At 38.6% G+C, this 20,934-nt stretch overlaps 1 protein-coding gene across 4 annotated transcripts in view; it reads right to left on the bottom strand.

Moving 5' to 3' along the window:
• Positions 1-19,059, bottom strand: part of RBM25 (RNA binding motif protein 25) — a 53,162-nt gene extending 34,103 nt beyond the window's left edge. The window contains exons 1-6 of one of the 4 annotated variants that reach the window (XM_036841521.1): positions 18,867-19,033; positions 11,358-11,474; positions 11,125-11,245; positions 6,750-6,804; positions 5,463-5,512; positions 3,414-3,581 (exon numbers count right to left, since the gene is read on the bottom strand). In XM_036841521.1, the coding sequence (XP_036697416.1) occupies positions 3,414-3,581; positions 5,463-5,504 (210 nt within the window). In that variant the 5' untranslated portion in view covers positions 5,505-5,512; positions 6,750-6,804; positions 11,125-11,245; positions 11,358-11,474; positions 18,867-19,033. Of the gene's footprint in view, positions 1-3,413; positions 3,582-5,462; positions 5,513-6,749; positions 6,805-11,124; positions 11,246-11,357; positions 11,475-12,696; positions 12,807-18,866 lie in introns of all 4 variants that reach the window. The other 3 variants (XM_036841520.1, XM_036841519.1, XM_036841518.1) reach the window with 3 other exon arrangements.
• Between the last annotated feature and the right edge of the window lie 1,875 nt (positions 19,060-20,934).

The following is a 20,934-nucleotide window of genomic DNA, read 5'->3' as shown; positions in this document are numbered from 1 at the left end:
TGCTCACCACAACTAGAGAAAGCCCGCACGCAGCTGTGAAGACCCAACACAGCCAAAAATAAAAATAAATTAAAAAAAAAAAAAAAAAAAAAAAAAAAAGAATCCACCTGCCAATGTAGGGGACATGGGTTTGATTCCTGGTCCGGGAAGATCCCACATGCTGCAGAGCAACTAAGCTCATGCGCCACAACTACTGAGCCTGTGCTCTAGAGCCCGCGAGCCACAACTACTGAAGCCCGCGAGCTCTAGGGCCCGTGTGTCGCAACTACTGAGCCCGTGTGCTGCAACTACTGCAGGCTGAGAGCCTAGAGCCCGTGCTCCGCAACAAGAGAAGCCACTGCAATAAGCCCCCACTCTCCACAACTAGAGAAAGCCAGCACGTAGCAACAAAGACCCAATGCAGTACCCCCGCAAAAAAGAAAGAAAAAGAAAATTGCCCGTAAGGTCAAACATAGCATGAGGGAACAGCAGCAGAATCCAAAAAAATTTTGCAAAGACAAAAGACAAATGGATGGGTAATAACTCATTCAGTAGAGCAAAGAAAGCTATGACACCAAGCGTCTACAGAAGCAGATACCGATAAGAAGAATTAAGCTACCTGATTCTACAAAACCCAGTGGATCCAGACTGCAGGGGAAAGGTACAGGGGAGAATGGGGCTTAAGTGTGAAGCTGAATAAAAATAGGTTCTTGCCTGACAATACAAATATGGAATAATCAAAGCCTCAGAGGTTTCAAGCAACTACCCTATCCCCATCCCCAGAGAAGATAGCCTGAAGAGTTACAGTCTGAAGAAAGTGAACAGAACAAACTTGGGATGTGGAGCACCAGATCTGAAAAATCTGTATGAGATACAGAGTGAGTAAGAAGGGAAGAAAGTAAAGGTATAAGAAGTGCTTGAACTCAGTCCTGCATCTGCAACCTCATACAGGCAGTCAATCATAAACTCACTAGGCATAAAATTGGAAATTTTCTAGAGAAACCAACCAGCCTCAAAGAAAAGACCCCACGGATTAACATTTAAAACCTCTGGCTGTGGGGATTCCCTGGTGGCGCAGTGGTTGGAAATCCGCCTGCCAATGCAGGGGACACGGGTTCGTGCCCCGGTCCGGGAATATCCCACATGCCGCGGAGCGGCTGGGCCCGTGAGCCACAACTACTGAGCCTGCGCGTCTGGAGCCTGTGCTCCGCAACGGGAGAGGCCGCGACAGTGAGAGGCCCCCGCTCTCCGCAACTGGAGAAAGCCCTCGCACAGAAACTAAGACCCAACACATCCAAAAATAAAAAAAAATAAAAAAAATAAAAAAAAAAAAACCTCTGGCTGCCATTTAGATTACCCTACAAAGATGCCCAACATTTTACAAGTTCAGCTTACACACACAAAAAGCCTTTTAATCCCTAACTCTTAAATATGGACAATCAAGGATCACCAGACATCTAAGTAAAGCCTTAAAAGTGAAAGAGAAATAGAAGAGAGAAATTCAGGAATCCAAAGATAGCTTAAAAAACACTCTGCTGCATATATAAATCAACAACAGTTTTAAAAAGGGATGTTTCAAACTGAAAACATACACATATGTCCACACAAAAACTTGTACACAAATATTCACAGCATTATTATTCATAACAACGAAGTGGAAACAATCCAATTGTCCATCAACTGATGGACGGATAAACAAAATGTGGTACATCCATTAAATGGAATATTCTGGCCATAAAAAGGACCAAAGTACTGCTAACAAGCTACACTACAGATGAACCTTGAAAACATTATGCTAAGTGAAAGAAGACAACACACAAAAAGCCACATATTCTAAAATTCCATTTACGTAAAATGTCCAGAATAGGCAAATCCATAGACAGAACGTACAATTGTGGCTGCCAGAGGCTCAGGGGAGGAGAAAATGGGAAGCATTGTTGATGGGTACAGTGGCGCAGTGGTTAAGAATCCGCCTGCCACTGCAGGTGACACGGGTTCCATCCCTGTTCTGGGAAGATCCCACATGCTGCAAAGCAACTAAGCCTGCGAGCCACAACTACTGAGCCTGCGTGCCTAGAGCCCGTGCTCCACAACAAGAGAAGCCACCGCAATGAGAAGCCCGTGCACCGTGATGAAGAGTAGCCCCTAATTGCAGCAACTAAAGAAAGCCCGCGAGCAGCAACAAAGACCCAACGCAGCCAAAAAAAAGTGCTTTAAAAAAAATGTGCATGTAGCACCAGGATAAATTTTTAAAACTAAGAGAAAAAGGAATATCAATGACCAAGTCAAAAAAACTTATGTATGCTCAGAATAAAAACTGCAAAAAGAGTCAATCAATCACAATTATATGCTAAAATCATTGTTTTAAAGGCGGCTAAAGAAAAGGACTCACATAGTCCCAAAATACTAACCCAGAGGTTACTTATTAGTGAAAAAGGGACTAAAGGTACCGTTACAATGGAGAGATCTGACCACCTTAACCAAGTAACTAAACTTAATACCACCAAAAATGGGACCAAGAGACGTGGTATGTCTCTTGCTATGCTGCACCTGAAAACAATGCATCACCCATGAACCACTCTTACAAAGAATGCTTACTCTGAATCTAACTATGAGCAATCAATCAAATTCAAATTGGGAGAGACACTCTGCAAAAGACCCAGGCGCTTCAAAAACATCAATGTCATGAAACACAAAAACATAAAACAAGCAAACAAAAAGAGGCAGGGAACTGTTCTATAATAAAGGAACTGTCTAAAGAAACATGACAATTAAATGCAATGTATAGGGACTTCCCTGGTTGTCTGGTGGTTAAGACTGTGCACTCCCAATGCAGGAGGTCCCGGTTTGATCCCTGGTCAGGGAACTAGATCCTGCATGCCACAACTAAGAGCCTACATGCCACAATGAAAAAGATTCCGCATGCCACAACTAAGACCCAGCGCAGCCAAATAAATAAATAAATAAATATTTTTAAAAAATAATAATAAAAATAAGTGCAATATATATATATCCCTGACTGGAAATTACTGGAAAAATTAAATATGAACTATATGTATTTTAATTAACAATACTATATCAGCCTTAAATTTCCTAAGTGTGATAAAGGTTTTGTGAAAATGTAGGAGAGTATCCTTGGTCTTAGGAAATATAAGAAGTATTCAAAGGTGAAATGTAATGTCACAACTTACTCTCAAATTATTCAGAAGAAAAAAAAAAATCGAGGGGTGTGTGTGTGTGCACGCAAAGAGAGTGTGTGTAAATATGGCAAAATGTGTTACAAGGGTGTTCACTATTCAATTCATTTAACTTTTCTGCAGGACAAACTTTTCAAAATAAAAATGAGAAAATAATTCAGAGCCCTCTTGCTAATATTTCTTTAGTTTGAAATTTATAACAACATTTAAAAATGAAAAATAAACAGTTTAACTTACAGCAAGGAGCTGTCTTATAAGCATGTCCGAGGCTTTTTCAGAAATGTTGCCAACAAAAACTGTAGTAGTGGGACCACAGTTTTCATCATTTTCTTTAGCCTTCAAGCCTGGATGATCCTTCCGTGCTCCCAAATGTTTTCCAACCATGGACACAGTGGGTACTAAGACCTAAAGTGATGAAAGACAATAAAATTTGAACTTGCAATTAAATTTGCTATCATGCTTAATGTAATAACATTAGGCTAAAAACATCAATTTTAAAGTATTAAATATATAGCACATCACCATTACAGGTTCTACATACTTAATCTAAAACTCCCAAAGCACATTTTTCATTAACGTGAACTTATTCATGACAAGTAAAGTTCCACTACTGGATCACCTTTCTTTTAAAAACAACTTGGAGGGCTTCCCTGGTGACTCAGTGGTTAAGAATCTGCCTGCCAATGCAGGGGACACAGGTTTGAGCCCTGGTCCGGGAAGATCCCACATGCCACAGAGCAACTAAGCCCATGTGCCACAACTACTGAGCCTGTGCTCTAGAGCCTGTGAGCCACAACTACTGAGCTCACGTGCCACAACTACCGAAGCCCACAGGCCTAGAGCCCATGCTCCGCAATAAGAGAAGCCACTGCAATGAGAAGCCTGCACACCGCAATGAAGAGTAGCCCCCGCTCACTGCAACTAGAGAAAGCCCGCACGCAGCGATGAAGATCCAACGCAGCCAGAAATAAATGAATAAATTTACAAAAAACAAAAAATAAAAACAAAAACAACTTGGAAAGAATTTTTTTTGTTTAAGACAATTTTTAAATGTTTAAGACATCGTAAATCTCTGCATTCATATAAAAGGAAATTTCAATTATCCCTGCTAATCTTCTTGTAGAATATTCAAATACTCCCATAGCACTCTCCCCCTACTTAAAGTTTACCTTTTCTCAGTTACTTGTGTTTCTATCTTATTTTCCCTTCATAACATTCAACTTCCCAGAGGAAAGAAATAGTCTTATTCATCTTTGTATTTGAAATTGAATTGAGCAAAACATCCACAGTAGGCACTGAAGTGGTGAACTGGGGGAGCTGCCTTCACCTAGGCTAAAATGCAAGAGGGTAAGAGTACCTGTCATGGGGAGGTTTCCCAATAAATGTTTCCCAATGAATGTCCAATGCAAGAAAAGCTGGACTCCCCCTTGGTCTGCCTCACAGCAGATTCCTATCTGTTCATGTAGTTCCCATCTCATCACCCTTTTAATATAAATAACACTCCCCGCCCTTTTCAAAACCCACAGGTAGAAAAACAGTTGAAAGTAATGAGATCTACTCTCCCTCACAATGAATTATAAATTAAGACTGATATTTTACTAATTAACTCAAAGAAAATTTTTAGTTAAATAAATGCTTTAAGAGGGTTATTATTTATTCACATATTATAGTATACTAGCATTCTTAACTAAGATGCCTAGAGTGTACAGAGCTTTTATGAATGTAGAGAATTAAAGTTCAAGACATAAGACTGAATAATGAAACACTTAGCAGAGGAAAGGCTTCAATAAAACTTTACAAAGCTTGAAGGTATCATACTAGAGGACAGAAAAAAAAATAGCTTGGAAGAAGCTAAAAATTAGGTAGGTGGGAGGAAAGAGTAGAAATATATTCAACTTTCATTTCAAAATTTAGATTTCTGCTAGATCATTCCTCTTTTTTTTTTTTAAGAAATCAGACATGTAGACCACTTCTCCTATCTCCCAGGATCAAGACACGAGGGCATGATGAAAGAGTCAATGTCTAAATCTGAAATAACAGTATATGAAGAGTCTAGAGAATAAGAGGGAAATCACTAAACTATGTAGGGAGCATATTTTAGGGGCAATTGCTTATATGCATAGAGTGAAAACAATACTTATTTAAATAAGTAGTATGATATATACGGACGCTCTTATTCCCTTCCTATTATTCTTTTAAACATTTAAAATAATTTATCTGGGCTTATAAAGTTGTTCAGATTTAAAAGCAGTGGCACTCCTAATTCCTCCTTAAAGTTATACTTACAGTTGGAGCAGGAGCCATAATGCTCATTGGTACAGGAATCATTGGAGTCCCTAAGAAAAAAGCATAATGAATCTTAAGAATATAATTACATATACAATTATATATTGTTTATCAACTACATGCCATACAAATAAGTAGCTCCAACTCACAGTTCTTTTAAGGGGAAATGTAGGATTAATGAAAATGAGAAATTAATGGATATTTTTCAGAAGCAACATAGTTATTCAGGTTGGTCTAAATAAACTTACAAGCAAAAAGACTACCACAGCCTGCTTTTGCCTTAAGGAGTAAAACTGTGGATAGTTATCAATTCATGTTCATCTAGTTCAGTACATCCTCAAAACCAGCAACTTTCATACAGATTTGCTTACAGGTGAACAATGGTATTAATGACTCCTTTAAAGGTAAAAATAAATTCTTTGAAAGTTAAAAAACAAAAGCATCAAATAAGAAATTAATCTGGAAACCTAGGAAGAATCTTGTTATTCCTGGTTATTTAATAAAAGCAAAAATCATGAAGAAAAGAATAAGATTAGTAATCTCAGTCACTGTCAAAGAGAAAAATCTCTAAGACAAGCATCTACTGCCCTAAGGGTTTAAGACAGCTATCAATGGGCTATCACTATTGGTATCTTAGTGGAATCTGCAATTTTGTTTTCAACTAAATTGTTTACTAATCAATAGTTGCTACATTGACAGTCCTTGTGTACATAACTAATGATGAAATCTTACCATTTGAGAACTAAGAAAAAGGTTGCAATGAGGGTAAAATCAGTAAAAGATCTGTCTACTAAAACACAAATTTTAAAATGCTTCTGGAAGTATCTCAAGAAGTTCTGAAATCACTTTTCAGTTCAAATTTAGCATCAACTTAAGATAACTGTCCAAGACTGGTAATAAACTCTTTTAACAACTATCCATTTATTTTCCAATATAACCTATTTAAAATAACCTCAGTTTTAAACAAAATCTTTAGAAGATGAAAATCAAGATACTTATCAATAAACCTATAGAAGACCGTACAAAATAGAAAAAAAAAAGACTGCAGAATCAAACTTGGGTTCAATTCTTGGTTCTATCACTTTTAGCTATGCAAACTTGGGAAAGCTCTTTAACCTCAGCTTCAGTTTCCTCAATTCAAATGAGGTAATTATTTCCTCAGAGTGCCTACGAGATTAACTGAGATCATTTATGTGGAGCACTTAAATAGGTGGATACTCAAAACTATTACCAACTCTAAATTTTTCACTTTTAACTTTGCAAAACAAAAGCAAATACTCCATTTACCAACTGTAATCTGTGCAGCACCTCTTCCACAGGTAAACTTTCTATTGAAGAACACCTTAAGAAAAAGACATTTTGAAAAAAAATTTTTTTTTCCTTTTTAATAGTTACTAAAAGGTTTAATAGTATGGTTCCCACCTCAACTTACTAATTTCATGAAATGCAGAATTTACAAAAATGTATTGCTGCTCATTACAGATCTATGCATGCTACGGTGAAAAAAAAAAAAAAGGCAAAGTGCACAAAGTGTAAACAGTGTATATACCAGCTGAGGTCTGAAAAAACAAGTAGGGTAGAATAAACATAAGCAAACACAGTGGGATATACATTACATCTCTGGAGAGCTACACACCAGAAACTGATAAGAAAGATTTCCCCCCCTTTGGGGAAGGGAATGCTCAGGAACTATGGGGGGAAACGTCCTTTAATCTATAGCATGCATTACTTTTTAAGGAAAAATTATGTTTTTTTTCAAATTTATTTTCTAATTTAATATATAATGTGATCGCCACATACGTTATCTCAGAGTTCAATTAATTGCACAATAGGCAACACAAGAAAATTATACATGAATATGGGTATTGTGGTCTTGAATTATTATACTAGTTTAGCATACTTCTTTTTTTAATTTTTTCAAGTACTGACACTGCACACAGGATGCAGGTATGAATGAGCTAGCTGTAACTAAAGTCTGATTTATCATTCAAGTATGCTTCCCTAAACAGAAATGATACTGTATGCTATCGCAAATGGAATCAGAATTGTTTAATAGCGTTAATACTCTGTGAACAAATACCTACGTTAGTATGGCACTGACCAAACAGACAAGAAGAAATACTGAAAACCTGGTTTTAAGGTCTGCTGACCCATCTTAAAAGATATACTAGGAGTAGCCTTAAGAGAAACATGGCCCACTTATCTTCCACTTCCATTTATAATTTGGTATAGTGTTCATCAGAAAACAAGTTACATTTAGTATGTGTTTTTTAAAAATTCAAAGGAATTTAAAATCTTTCCTATAAAACCAATATACTGGTAAGGAAATTGAGGAACTGATTTTTTCATTGTCAGCTTTCCTGATTCTGAAAAAGTGATTAAGCTTTATCTCCAATGCCTTAAAATTTCTTCAGAAATAGAAAGTAAACTATTCTTCCCTATAACTCTAATAACACAAACTTTGCTAAAAGTATCATGGTTATTAGTAAAGACTATCAAAAAATAGATCGTATTATGAGACTATAAATTAATGAAAAAAAAATATGGGGACCCCCTCAAATATTGATGCCCAAATTAAAGTGGCTCAGGACACTATCCTTCTCAAGTCATCAATTGGTTTGAAGGTTGACAAGTAACTTTTTTCGGTTTTCTGTTAACATTATTTTCTTAATCCCCCTTTTCAGGAGAAATTCCTTTACAGTCCATTACAGAGCAGTTAAGTTACTGACTAAAATTCAGTAATTGTTACATGGAATAATAAACTGATAGTACTCAAACGTTCACACTAGGTCCCTGGCAGCAAGGGGTAACAAATACACATCCATGATTATCTAAAAGACCAACTTAAAACAGCCAGCTACAAGCATAAATGTCTTAAAAACTTGTACAAGTACTGCATTCTACTCCACAATATATATGCATAAGTAGTTGCTCTGATTTTTTTTTTTAATTTTGGCTGCGTTTCGTTGCTGCACACGGGCTTTCCCTAGTTGCGGCGAGCGGGGGCTACTCTTCGTTGCGGTGCGCGGGATTCTCATTGTGGTGGCTTCTTTTGTTGGGAGCATGGGCTCTAGGCACACAGGCTTCAGTAGTTGTGGCACACGGGCTCAGTAGTTGTGCCTCGTGGGCTCTAGAGCACAGGCTCAGTAGTTGTGGCGCACGGGCTTAAATGCTCCGCGGCATGTGGGATCTTCCCAGACCAGGGCTTGAAGCCATGTCTCCTGCATTGGCAGGCGGATTCTTAACCACTGTGCCACCAGGGGAGCCCTGTTCTGATTTTTTAAAATTATGATTTACCCTCAAATTCCTGAAGTTTTAAATGATACCCCAGAAAAATTGCCATTTTTATCTTGTGACTTTTCACACTTACTTCAACACTGCTGTGTACTTGACCTAGGGGTAGGAGGCCCCCAAAGCTGAGACTCTATAATGTACATGTTATGAATTAACAACCCATCATATGAGCCAACTGCAACGTACTTTTGATTTTGCAACAGTCAAGCTCTTTAGTAAACACTGTTAACTTCAAACACATAATCCAATGGTTAAAGCCAGGTCACTGAAGTAGACCTTTCCTCAAAAAGAAATACTTCTGGATGGTTTACAAGATCATTTGTTCATTTCAGCCTGAATTACATAGATTCTATGTTAAAAGAAAATACTTCTAACTTGCAAATTAAGGAGAACTCTTAGATACTACCTTTCAGAAGGGAAACTGGGAAACTGATTCTGCATGAAATGCTTTCAACCCCATGAAAATATAAAAATTTGTGAACTACCACTCATAAACCAGAGGAAAACTCTTTCTCCTAAGTCAGTGTTAATTACAAACCTCAAGATAATGGTTCTCAAATGTGGGTTCTCTTAACTGTGCTTAAATGGATACCTATGAATCACCTGTGAATTTGTTAAAAAGAGACTCCTGAGCCCCAATTTCTGAGGATTTGATTCAATGGCTTGCGGTGGGGCCCCAAAAATTTTTTTATTTATTTTTTAAACGTCATGAAACATTGGAGAGAAAAAGCTTTTAAATAGTTATTTGGAGAGCTCTCCAAGATTTATTGTCAAGGATTTCCCTGGTGGTGCAGTGGTTAAGAATCCGCCTGCCAATGCAGGGGACACAGGTTCGAGCCCTGGTCCAGGAAGATCCCACATGCTGGGGAGCAACTAAGCCCATGCGCCACAACTACTAAGCCTGCACTCTAGAGCCTGCGAGCCACAACTATTGAAGCCTGTGCGCCTAGAGCCCACGAGCCACAACTACTGAAGCCTGCGCGCCTAAAGCTCACGCTCTGCAACAAGAGAAGCCACCGCAATGAGAAGCCCACGCACCACAACGAAGAATAGCCCCCGCTCGCCGCAACTAGAGAATGCCTGCGCTCAGCAACAAAGACCCAATGCAGCCAAAGATAAATAAATTAATTAAAAAGATTTATTGTCAAGTATAAAAAAAAAAACAAGGCAGAATAGAATACATAGGATGTTACTGTATATCAGTGTTAAAAGAATAAAACAAAACAAATGGATAGAAAAATTAAAATATCTGAAAGGCTAAAGAAGAAACTAATAACCCTGCTTTGTTCCCCCTTTCAGTAAGGGGACAGTAACAAGTTATATGGGAATGTGAGAAAAATTTTCCACTGTATACCTTTTTGATTGATTTTTGAACGTATAGTTTTTAAAACGTGTAGTATTTAAAAATACTATACTATTTAAAATGTATAGTATTTAAAAATAAATGTATTACCTATATTTTTAAATTAAGACTTTTTAATTTCCCAGATGAGTGTGATACTCAGCCAGAAATGAAAACTATCACCATAGGAAAATGAGACACCACATTTCCAGAATGCTAACAGCTCTTCTACCAACAGTCACATATGTATCATCTTCCTAAAGTTAATACTGCAATGACATTAAGGATGGGTTAAAAAAAACCACAGAATCATTGGTGGGAATGTAAAATGGTGCAGCCAGTACGGCAACGGTATGGAGGTTCCTAAATAACTAAAAATAGAGCTACCATATGATCCTGCAATCCCACTCTTGGGCATATATCCGGAGAAAACTCTAACTCAAAACATACGTGCACCCCAGTGTTCACAGCAGCACTATTTACAATAGCCAAGACATGGAAGCAATCTAAATGTCCATCGACAGATGAATGGATAAAGAAGGTGTGGTATATATTTACAATGGAATATTACTCAGCCATAAAAAAGAATGAAATAATGCCATTTGCAGCAACATGGATGGACCTAGAGATTATCATACTAAATGAAGTCAGACAGAGAAAGACAAATATCATGTGATATCACTTACATGTAGAATCTAAAAATATGATACAAATGAACTTATTTACAAAACAGACACACAGACACAGAAAACAAACATGGTTACCAAAGGGGGAAGGGGAGAGAGAGAAATTAGGAGTTTGGGATTAGCAAATATGAACTACTACATATAAAATAGATAAAAAACAAGGATTTACTGTATATCACAGGGAACTATATTCAATATCTTGTAATAAAGTATAATGGAAAAGAATCTAAAAAAGTGTGTTTATATATATAAATAACTGAATCACTTTGCTGTACACCAGAAACTAACACAACACTGTAAATCAACTACACTTCAAAAACAACCGTATCCACAAACTTACCTGGAGGTACAGGTGGTGGAAAGCCAGGAAACTGTGGGGGTGGGATCCCTGGTGGGAGTGCTGGGATTCCCATGGGAGGGCGATTTCAAATGAGGGGGAAAGACATTCTTACCACAGCGGTCTAAAGAAAGAAATCATGACAAATCATGTTATTTGAAAACTTTACAATTTGATATGCTTGGTTTGTTGGCCTTCATTTTTAGAGTATCTGCAAAATTCTCAAGTTTTCTTACCCAAAGGAGTTGGCAAAGACCCTCTTTTCTCTGTCTGTCCATTGAGAATTTTTTAAACTTAGATCTTTTCTAAAATAAGTTCCCAAAATGTACACGATCTAAGTTCAGGATAGACTCCTACAGTCATATGGGAATACATATAAAGGAAGAAAAAAATTTTGAGGTTCAGTTAATATCCAAAAATTAAATACCAAACATCAATGAATCTTTTTAAATCAAACTCAGAATCCAGGAAGATATCTAACAGTTTTTAAGTGTTCTGATGCATTAATTTTTAATACACATCAGCACCCTGAAAACTAAATTTACAAAGTTACACAGTATTTGTTGATTCAGTGTTGGCCAGTTCTTCCAGGACAAATGAATGCCTCAGTGACTTTCTACAAACCTGAGGGGGGAGGGGGGGGGACGACCTCCATGTATCAGGTCACATAGTAACCATTCAAATATAATGGTTCAAATATAAACCATTCACATACAACTTGTGACAATGAGAAAAAAGTGGTAATTTTTCTTAAACTTAAAAGCAAACCTCTTAACCATTCTTGAATGATATTCAATGAATGAATGACTGAAACTCAAGAATCAGACGCTGGTATTTGATTTTTAAAAATACAAGAACACACTGAACTGTTTGATTTGGTTTGTGATATCATTCTATAATAAGAAACTTTTGTCTTTTAGCTAAATGAATAGAAGTACTGGGCTTCCCTGGTGGCGCAGTAATTAAGACTCCGCCTGCCAATGCAGGGGACACGGGTTCGAGCTCTGGTCCAGAAGATCCCACGTGCTGCGGAGCAGCTAAGCCCGTGCGCCACAACTACTTAGCCTCGTGCCACAACTACTGAAGCCCGTGCGCCTGGAGCCCATGCTCTGCAGCAAGAGAAGCCACTGCAATGAGAAGCCCACGCACCGCGATGAAGAGTAGCCCCCGCTCGCCGTAACTAGAGAAAGCCCGCGAGCAGCAACGAAGACCCGACAGGGTAAAAAATAAATAAAATGGAAGTACTTAAGACTTTTCCTCCCCCCAAATTTTATATTTTTGTCAACATACTCAAGTGTCCAGAACTACTGGAAAAAAGTAGAAAAATGATGTTAGAATGCCCTAGTAGGATTCCATGCACCAATTTTAACAAGCAGCCAATATAAGTGGGTTGATCTCCTATCAGTGATGCAGCTAAAAGTGGTGATTTGATTAATAGGAGATTTTCTGTTGGACACTAGGAAAAACTCCCCCACCTACACTCTGTAACTGAAGGAGTCTAGAGTTTCAGAAGTTTTTAAAAAATGTTTTTCTCTATTATTTTCTTTTCTATGTTTTATATATTGTTTTACTCACCCTTTAGAAGAGAGAGGATAAAATGTGCATGTCTTCTACTTCCTCGCCCCTGATTCCAACAGTTTGGTATAATTCGTTGTATTCTTCTAAAATATCTTTCTAGACACAAGCTAATATATAATCACTTATGATTTTCTGCAAACAATATAATCATACTATATTGTTATGTGCATTTCTCCCTCATCATTATTAACATCTCTTCATGTCAGTTCATAAAGTTCTATTCCATTCTTTATAATGCAGTAAACTATTACTATATAGCTGTAACTAACCAACATTGATGATTCTCCACATTTTACCTCTTACAAATCATATTAAACATTCTTGAACATATTGAACATATAACTCTAAGCACCAGTGCAAGTAATTCTATAATACAGATCAGTACTGTATGTATCTACTCTTTACCTCCAAATCATCCTCCAAATCTAGTGTACAAATTAATATTCCCACCAACAGTACATGGTATGCCCTTTCCTCATATCCTCACCATCACTGTAGTAAATCTCCAGTGTGACAGGTAAAAAATACTGTTTCAGCTTGCATTTCCCTAATCACTAGTGTGACTGAGTATTTTTCTACCTGTTTATTAGACATTTCTTTAAAAAGCATGTCCTTCATCCTCACAACTCTTCTTCCTCAGTGTTCTCTTCACTTAATAAGTTAGGATATACGATATGCTGTAAAATCTAAACTTCAATTTCGAAAACACAGTACACTTAAAATATTTAGGAAGCTTTACAAGTAAAATAAATTCCTAGAATGTTGTCATATACCAGCAAATAAGGTACTGGAAATGCCTTAAATATTAACTAGGTATCAACTTAAGTTAAAAAGAAAAATGTAATTAATTTAAGATTGTAAACGTGTTGAATTTTTTAATAATTTTTTTTTAATATATTGCCAAACTTGTTTCATCTACACCTCTGCCTTTGTTTTTAATTTTTTTTAAAAAAAATTAATTAATTAATTTATTTATTTATTTTTGGCTGTGTTGGGTCCCCGCTTCTGTGCGAGGGCCCTGTCTAGCTGCGGCAAGCGGGGGCCACTCTTCATCGTGGTGCGGGCCTCTCACCATCGCGGCCTCTCTTGTTGCAGAGCACAAGCTCCAGACGCGCAGGCTCAGTAGTTGTGGCTCACGGGCCCAGCCGCTCCGCGGCATGTGGGATCCTCCCAGACCAGGGGTCGAACCCGTGTCCCCTGCACTAGCAGGCAGACTCTCAACCACTGTGCCACCAGGGAAGCCCCCCAATAATCTTTTTTAAAATACTTTTTTGCCCAAAACAAAAACAAATATTCCACATGGAAGGGGACAGGAGTGTATATCCTTTAAAACATCGAGGGCTACTGTCCTACTTACAGAGCTTTTATATTATCATTATAATACTCTATCTCAGCACTTTCTTAGGAGGGTAGTTGGTATTAATACCTGTTAAATAAATAATCAGTGAATGAATCAGTAAACAAATAAACTCTGAGAACCTCTTTAAATAAATTTATTAAGAAGCTACCATGTGCCAGGTACTATTCTAGCAATGACTCAGTACCTAGCCTCACAATGGTTATGAAGATTGGGCCATGAATTCATCTTTAGAATCACTTTTTCCCAAGTACTAAATACAAATACTACTTTTAAAAAGAAACCCTCTAGGTTCTTGGTATTTAAACTATTTTTCATGGTTTTCAAATGTATCATTCGTTCTGTTAAGGGTTAACCAGATTATGTTTCAGTTTATGCTAATATACTCATTTCATTCACTCCAATTTTTCTACAAAGTATTTCCCTTTTATTTGGAACTGTTCAAAACTTGCTTATTTGTAGGCTAAACTTCAGAGGTGAAGGTAATCTTAATAAGATAACAGCCCCTCCTATGAAAATTCAGAAAACAAACATTTCTGATGATCTCTGATAAATATTAATATTCACTTTAAACATCCTAGAGACTTCCCTGCTGGCACAGTGGTTAAGAATCTGCCTGCCAATGCAGGGGACACGGGTTCGAGCCCTGGTCTGGGAAGATCCCACATGCCACAGAGCAACTAAGCCCGTGCACCACCAACTACTGAAGCCCACGTGCCTAGAGCCTGTGCTCTGCAATGAAGAGAAAGCCCACGCGCAGCAATGAAGACCCAACACAGCCAAAAAAAATCCTAAAATGAGTATCAACCACTTAGTTCAACATAAAGTTTGGTATACTTTGATGTATGTGAAAATGAATGAGAATAAACTTTTATAATAAATGAAGCTTACCATTTTTGCCTATAGTTGATAAATTGTAATACTCACTTACAATAAATTATACAGATAGTCAAAGTTGGTAGGTACTTTGTAGAATGAACTAGGGGAGAGAGCTAGGGAGTGCTTTATTTTAAACATGGTGGTCAGGTCTCACCAATAAGGTAACATCTGAAGAAAGACTTGCAAGAGACTGAGGCAGGAAACTCTATTCTGGGGGGCAACAGCCTTCCCAGCAAAGGAAACAGCAAATACAAAGAGCCTGAGGTGGGAATGCAGTGTTTTGCAGAAGTAACATCACCAACAGTTGGAGCACAGTACTGGCGGCAAGCTGGAGATGGGAAGGGGGTTCAAAGAGTGTAATGCTTTGTAAGCCGCTGTAAAGTACTGGTTTTACTCTGAATGAGATGGAAAACATTTGAAAGGGTTTTGACTTGACTTATATTTTAACACTGTCACTGGCCACTATGTGAAACTAAGACTGGAGGAGAACAAGGGTAAAGAAGCAAGAGACTACTGCAATAATCCAGACAAAAGAGATGGCCTAGAACAGGTGGTAGCAGTGAAGTGGTAACAAGTTATTGGTTTCTGTATATACTTTGAATGTGGTCAATTGCTGAGGGATTGTGTGTGGGGCTTGAGAGAGATGCAGAGGTTATTTTATTAGCACTGACCTGACTTAAATAGCATTTAAAGAATAGCTGAATAGCAGTGTTTCACTTTTAGAAGGTTCAAAGCATTTTCACTTGCTAAGTATGAAACTTTATGGCCCAAAGTAACAAAAACAAGCCCCTATGTTGGACGTGTGCCCTATCTCTACTGTGACAGTGGTCATACAGGTTTATGTATTCATCAAAATTCACTGAAATTAAAATGGGTGCCTTTTACTGTATGTAAATTTTATCTCAATAAATTTGGTCCTCCCCAAAAAAAAAACAAACTTCTAAAGAAGCTTTACCTCTACCCCTCAACATATGCATGCATTCTGCTTTTCTTTTTCACTTTTTTCTCTTTACTCTCTTAAACCACTCTTTTTCTGCACTCATGAGAATACTATTACTGCTTCTTTGCATTCCTCCATTACAGATTTATCCCGATAGACACAAAATATTTCACCAGGGATAGATTTACAGGCTAACCCCATCAGGACACTGTGTGCCAAGAAGCAACTGAACCAAAAGATTCTCCTCAGCAAACACTCATATACAACTTAATCATTTATTCAATAAAACATCCAGCTCCAATTATTTGCCAGGTTCTTTTCTAAGCATTATTTTTATTAGTTCTGAAAGAGCAAATTTTAAGTTATTATGTGTAGTTATACAGCCAGTCCAGTAACTCTACATTAAATATGAATGATTAGTGTAGCATGCACTGTTTCCTGCTCTGCTTATAGCCTTCAAGGTACAATGGACTGACATAACTGCCCCAGCCTAAGCAAAGCAAGCCTAACTATAGAGAGAGATTAGTGGTAGTCTAGAGCTGAGGTGGGAATAGGGAGTGACTTGCAAACAGAAAAGAGGGATCCTTTGGGGGTAATGGTTGCACAACTCTGCACATTTACTGAAAAACACTGAATTGTACATTTACAATGAGTGCATTTTACATGTTAATTATACCTTAATAAAAGGTAGCAATACGACTTCAGGGCAATTTCAGGCAAAACCCAGTTAAGACCGGTAGAGTATACTGTACCAATATTAATTTCCTGATTTTGATCACTGTAGTTAATTAAGAGAATGTAACTGTCTGTAAAAAATACACACTTAAGTATTCAGGGGTTAAGAGGGACACAACATCTGCAACTTACTAGCAAAAGGTTTCAGAAGAAAACTATGGAGATAAAAAGGAGAGGAGGATAAAGCAAATTGGTAAAATGTTAACATCTGGGGAATCTAGATGAAAGATATCTCAGAATTCTTTGAAGTTTGAAATTACGTCAAAATAAAAAGTTAAAAAGCAATATCAATTTTGGTTAGTGGAAATATGTTCTTTTTATTTTCTGGAGCTTCAAAATCCAAAAAAAGTTAGGAAGAAAGCTATTCGAAAACTTTGAGGAATCAATCAAAATTCTCATGAACAGCAGTGGTAGAATCAGAAAAAAACTATCAAGAGATTAAAAAAATAAACAGAATGTTTTTATAAGATGTTAAAAGATTCAATGATTACTTTTGCTTCTATACTATAAAAGTCAAAATGATTTTTCCCTAAATCATGTGTAAATGAAAAAGGTATATAGCTAACTTGCCTGTGGCCAAAAAAGAAAAAGGAAATTGGTAACCCAAAGAAGATGAATTATTTAATAAAAATAACAGGTAAGATATTAACCTACTTTTGTTTACAAAAGCTTTCAACATTATCTCACTTAACCTACCAAATTACCTAGCGTAGATGTATTTTTCTTCTTTTACAGATGAAGAAGCTAACTTGTCCAAAGGAACACAATAAATGGGTAGGGACTCCACAGTCCCCACTATCCTGAAATTACCAATCCAAAGGCTGTTTTCGCTTATCACAATGCCTCTTTCTAGTAATGACATACCAATGATTAACTCTGACTTTATTTACAAAAGTCTCTCCAGAGTACACTGGAAGAAATGTTAGAGTCAGGGTTAGGGTCTTGTATTGATACTTCACTGAAAATTCTTAAATAACAAACACTATCAGTTAATGTGTACTAAACACTATGTTACTTGGGTATTGCACTAAGGATTTTACATATTTTTTTTCAATTAATTCCCAATTCCAAAAACCTATGAGGTGAATACAATTAATAATCCTCATTTTACAAGTGAAGAAAACCAAGGCTTTAAGAAAAATTAAATGAGAATAGCATAGTATCTACTTGAATCGTGAGGAGCTGATGACCACTGAATGCCTTTCTAGGCCTCTGAACATTTTTGGAAATAATCTTGTAGAAATTAAAGCTCCTAAAACTATATAAGAACTGTTTATACACTACTGCCAACTACCCAATTCACAGTACTTCACACTATAGCAGTCTGGGGCAAAAGAAGTCCAATCTCCTCCCTCCTTTTGGTCGGCTCCACTCTGCCCAGTATCAAAATGGCTTTTCCATGGCAATATACAACCACATTACATAACTTCAAAAATCTTCATACTCCTAGAACTATTTCGAAAAACGTGTTTTAAAAGTAGTACTGAAGACCAAAGAAGCATGAGAACGAAGCAACATATTTTAACGTGGAGCTGGGTCCTCCCCTAGAATCAATGAAGATATAGTTTACTTTAACCTCCAGGGGAGGAAGGGGGCAAAGCCACACCACTCACCACAATCTTAGACAAGCAAACCAACCAGAAGGGTGCTAGAAAAGGTGGGCAGTAGCTAAATTCAAGTCGGGGGCGGGGGGAGGGAAGGCAGTTCACTCGGTGGCGGGCTTTAGACGACCGAAGAAGGGACAGAGAACAGTTGGTGGCCAGCCCCCCGCTAAAAAAAAGGGTGGGTGCTAGCCGGCTTCTAGGCAGAGCCTGGGGCAACTGTATCCTAGGCCCGGAATATCTACCACAGGGCTTCCGCAGGCTCAGGTTAGAAAGGGGCCTCAGGGAAGGGCTCCCCAGCGGCCGACCGAGCGTTTTGTGGCAAACGTGGAGCCCAGAATGGGCCGAGGCCTCTCTGTGGCGAGCCGTGGAAAGGAAAGGGAAAGTGGGCGACAATGCAAGGAGGAAGGCTCTGGCAGTAGGTCCGGCCTCCACGGGCTCCTACTGGGCCCACTCGTTTTCGAGGCCTTAAAGAAGTGGAGAAACCCAAGCCTCGTGCCCGTGCCCATCCCCTCCCCCACCCCCACCCCCACCCCCACCCCCCCTTATCCCCATCCCACCCCGGCCCTTTCGCAGGCTCCCCGGCTTTCCCTCCTCCCCCAGCCGAAGTACCCTGTCTCCCGGTTTCCACACGCGTTCAGAGGAGCGAACTCACCCGCCGCTGAGGAAACTGTATTGTCTTCGCGGCCTTCCGGGCTCCAGATTACGAAGGGGTTCCACCAGCTCGAGATTTCTGCGCGCCGCTACCCGGGAGACTAGTGCCGAAGCGCCTACTCTCACAGGCCGCAAACACATCCGCGCTGAGCGGGGATCTTCTGGAGGTCTTCCTATTGCCCGGCGTGCACTGCGGCTGGGGGCGTGGAGAGGAGGATCATAGAGAAGAGCGTAGGTAGGTAATCGTCACTCTTGGCTCTGAATCACCACGCAGCGGCGAACAACCATAGAGAGGAGCGCCTAATGAGAGCTAGAAAGGCTCGAGCTGTATGTTACGACCCGCCCTGCCATTTTTGATTGGAGCTGATTGAATCTTATGATTACGCGACGCCATCTTGAGGTCAAGGTTCCGGCCGGACACTGCGCGAGGGCTGTAAGAGGGTTTCCCACTTTTTGTAGTTTGTGTTTTGGGGCTCAGAACCTCGCTCTGAGGCTCTTTGAGGTTCGATGGGCTGATAAGTGGGCCTCACCCAGCACCTCAGAAGAAACCCCAAGTGCTAATCCTAGAAAACTTCTGTTAATACCAAGAGATAAGTGGCACAGGCTGCGGTTTTTATGAAGTGCGCACATACATGCACAAACACAAAGCTTACGCGCGCTGGTAGGGCCAAAGAGGCGGCTAAAACATGTTTGAAGTTCCTAAAACGGCCTGTAAAAACATTTAACACAGCTTTCATTCTGTAATGTAAACGTGCTAAAAAGAATTTCACTTATTAGATTATTAGAAATAAACTAATCAGGAATGATTAAGTTATTCAGTTTATGGACTATATGGTCAGTATGTATTTACAGGCCTTTGTTTCCCAACTGCTTGCTTCTCAGAAGGCTTATCACTTATTCAGTATACAGTTATTGTCTCTCTGAGTGCCTGGTGCTGGGAGTATGGTAAATAGGAGGGAGACGTTATCTTTGTTCGGGAGAGCTGCAAACAGCGCAGAATAGATGACAAACTCTGACCACTGCATATAAAATTGAACATATCTGTACACTTCCTATCAGCTTTTCCTGTTTAATATTACTCTCTAACACTTTTCTTATTTATTTTATGGTTTGTCTGCACATACCCCACTAGAATGTAAACTTAAGGAGTGCGAGTATTGTGTTTTGTTCACTGCTGTGTATCTCCAGTGCCTAGAAGAATGCCTGATACATAGCAAGGGCTCAAAAAATATATGTTGAATGAAGGAAATGATTATACATGGGTACCAACAGAACATAAAATGCAGTGGGAGACTAATGTGAAACGCTAACAGTACCACCATTTGTAAAATTTACATCCATCTGTATTTCGGCTTGCTAGGTTTCTTACCATTAAGAAAGGTTAATCATACCTACTCCCCAGAGCTGTTGCGGGGGTTAAATTAGCTAATGCATGTGAAAATACTCTGTTCAGTAAAGCGCTAGTCAAATGCTAGTTACATTTTGCAAATAAAAAGAGTTTGTGCATTTTTTTTTACAACCACAAGCATAAACAGAAATCCTTTCAGGTTACTCTGTATCATAAAATAAAACCTTAGAGAGGGAAGTTGTCTCAAGCAACAGTTTGCTTTCCTGTAGTTGACATTTGTTGTTTACGTTGACCCAGCATCCATTCCCCAGCCTTTGGTAAAGGCACTCCAAATTTCTTAAAATACACCATCCTTCCACTACTCCAGATCTTTGTAGTTTGGATAGAAAGTCCCAACCTTAGCCAGAACCCTTAGGACATAGGGGTGGACTTATGACCCAATCAGAGGTGGTAATTTAGCCCTTGCATTGTATTGGGCACTATTTTAAGCATCATGCAAACATCAGCAACTTTAAACCTCACAGCCACCGAGGGAAGTAGGAGCTATTGTAATACAGATGAAAAAAAATTAAGTCTTGAAGAGGTTAAATAACTTGCCCAAGATTATAGGAATAGTAGGTAATTGAGGAACCAACCTAGTTACTGAGTCCATGCTCTCAGCCACTACACTATGTGCCTCATCCTATCAGGAATAATGTTTAAAGGGGAGAGGGGGAGGACT

Source organism: Balaenoptera musculus, chromosome 2, assembly GCF_009873245.2.
Source record: "Balaenoptera musculus isolate JJ_BM4_2016_0621 chromosome 2, mBalMus1.pri.v3, whole genome shotgun sequence".
Classification (NCBI taxonomy): domain Eukaryota; kingdom Metazoa; phylum Chordata; class Mammalia; order Artiodactyla; family Balaenopteridae; genus Balaenoptera; species Balaenoptera musculus.
Note: the sequence above shows the minus strand (reverse complement) of the source record. Positions and strands in the feature narration are given on the sequence as shown.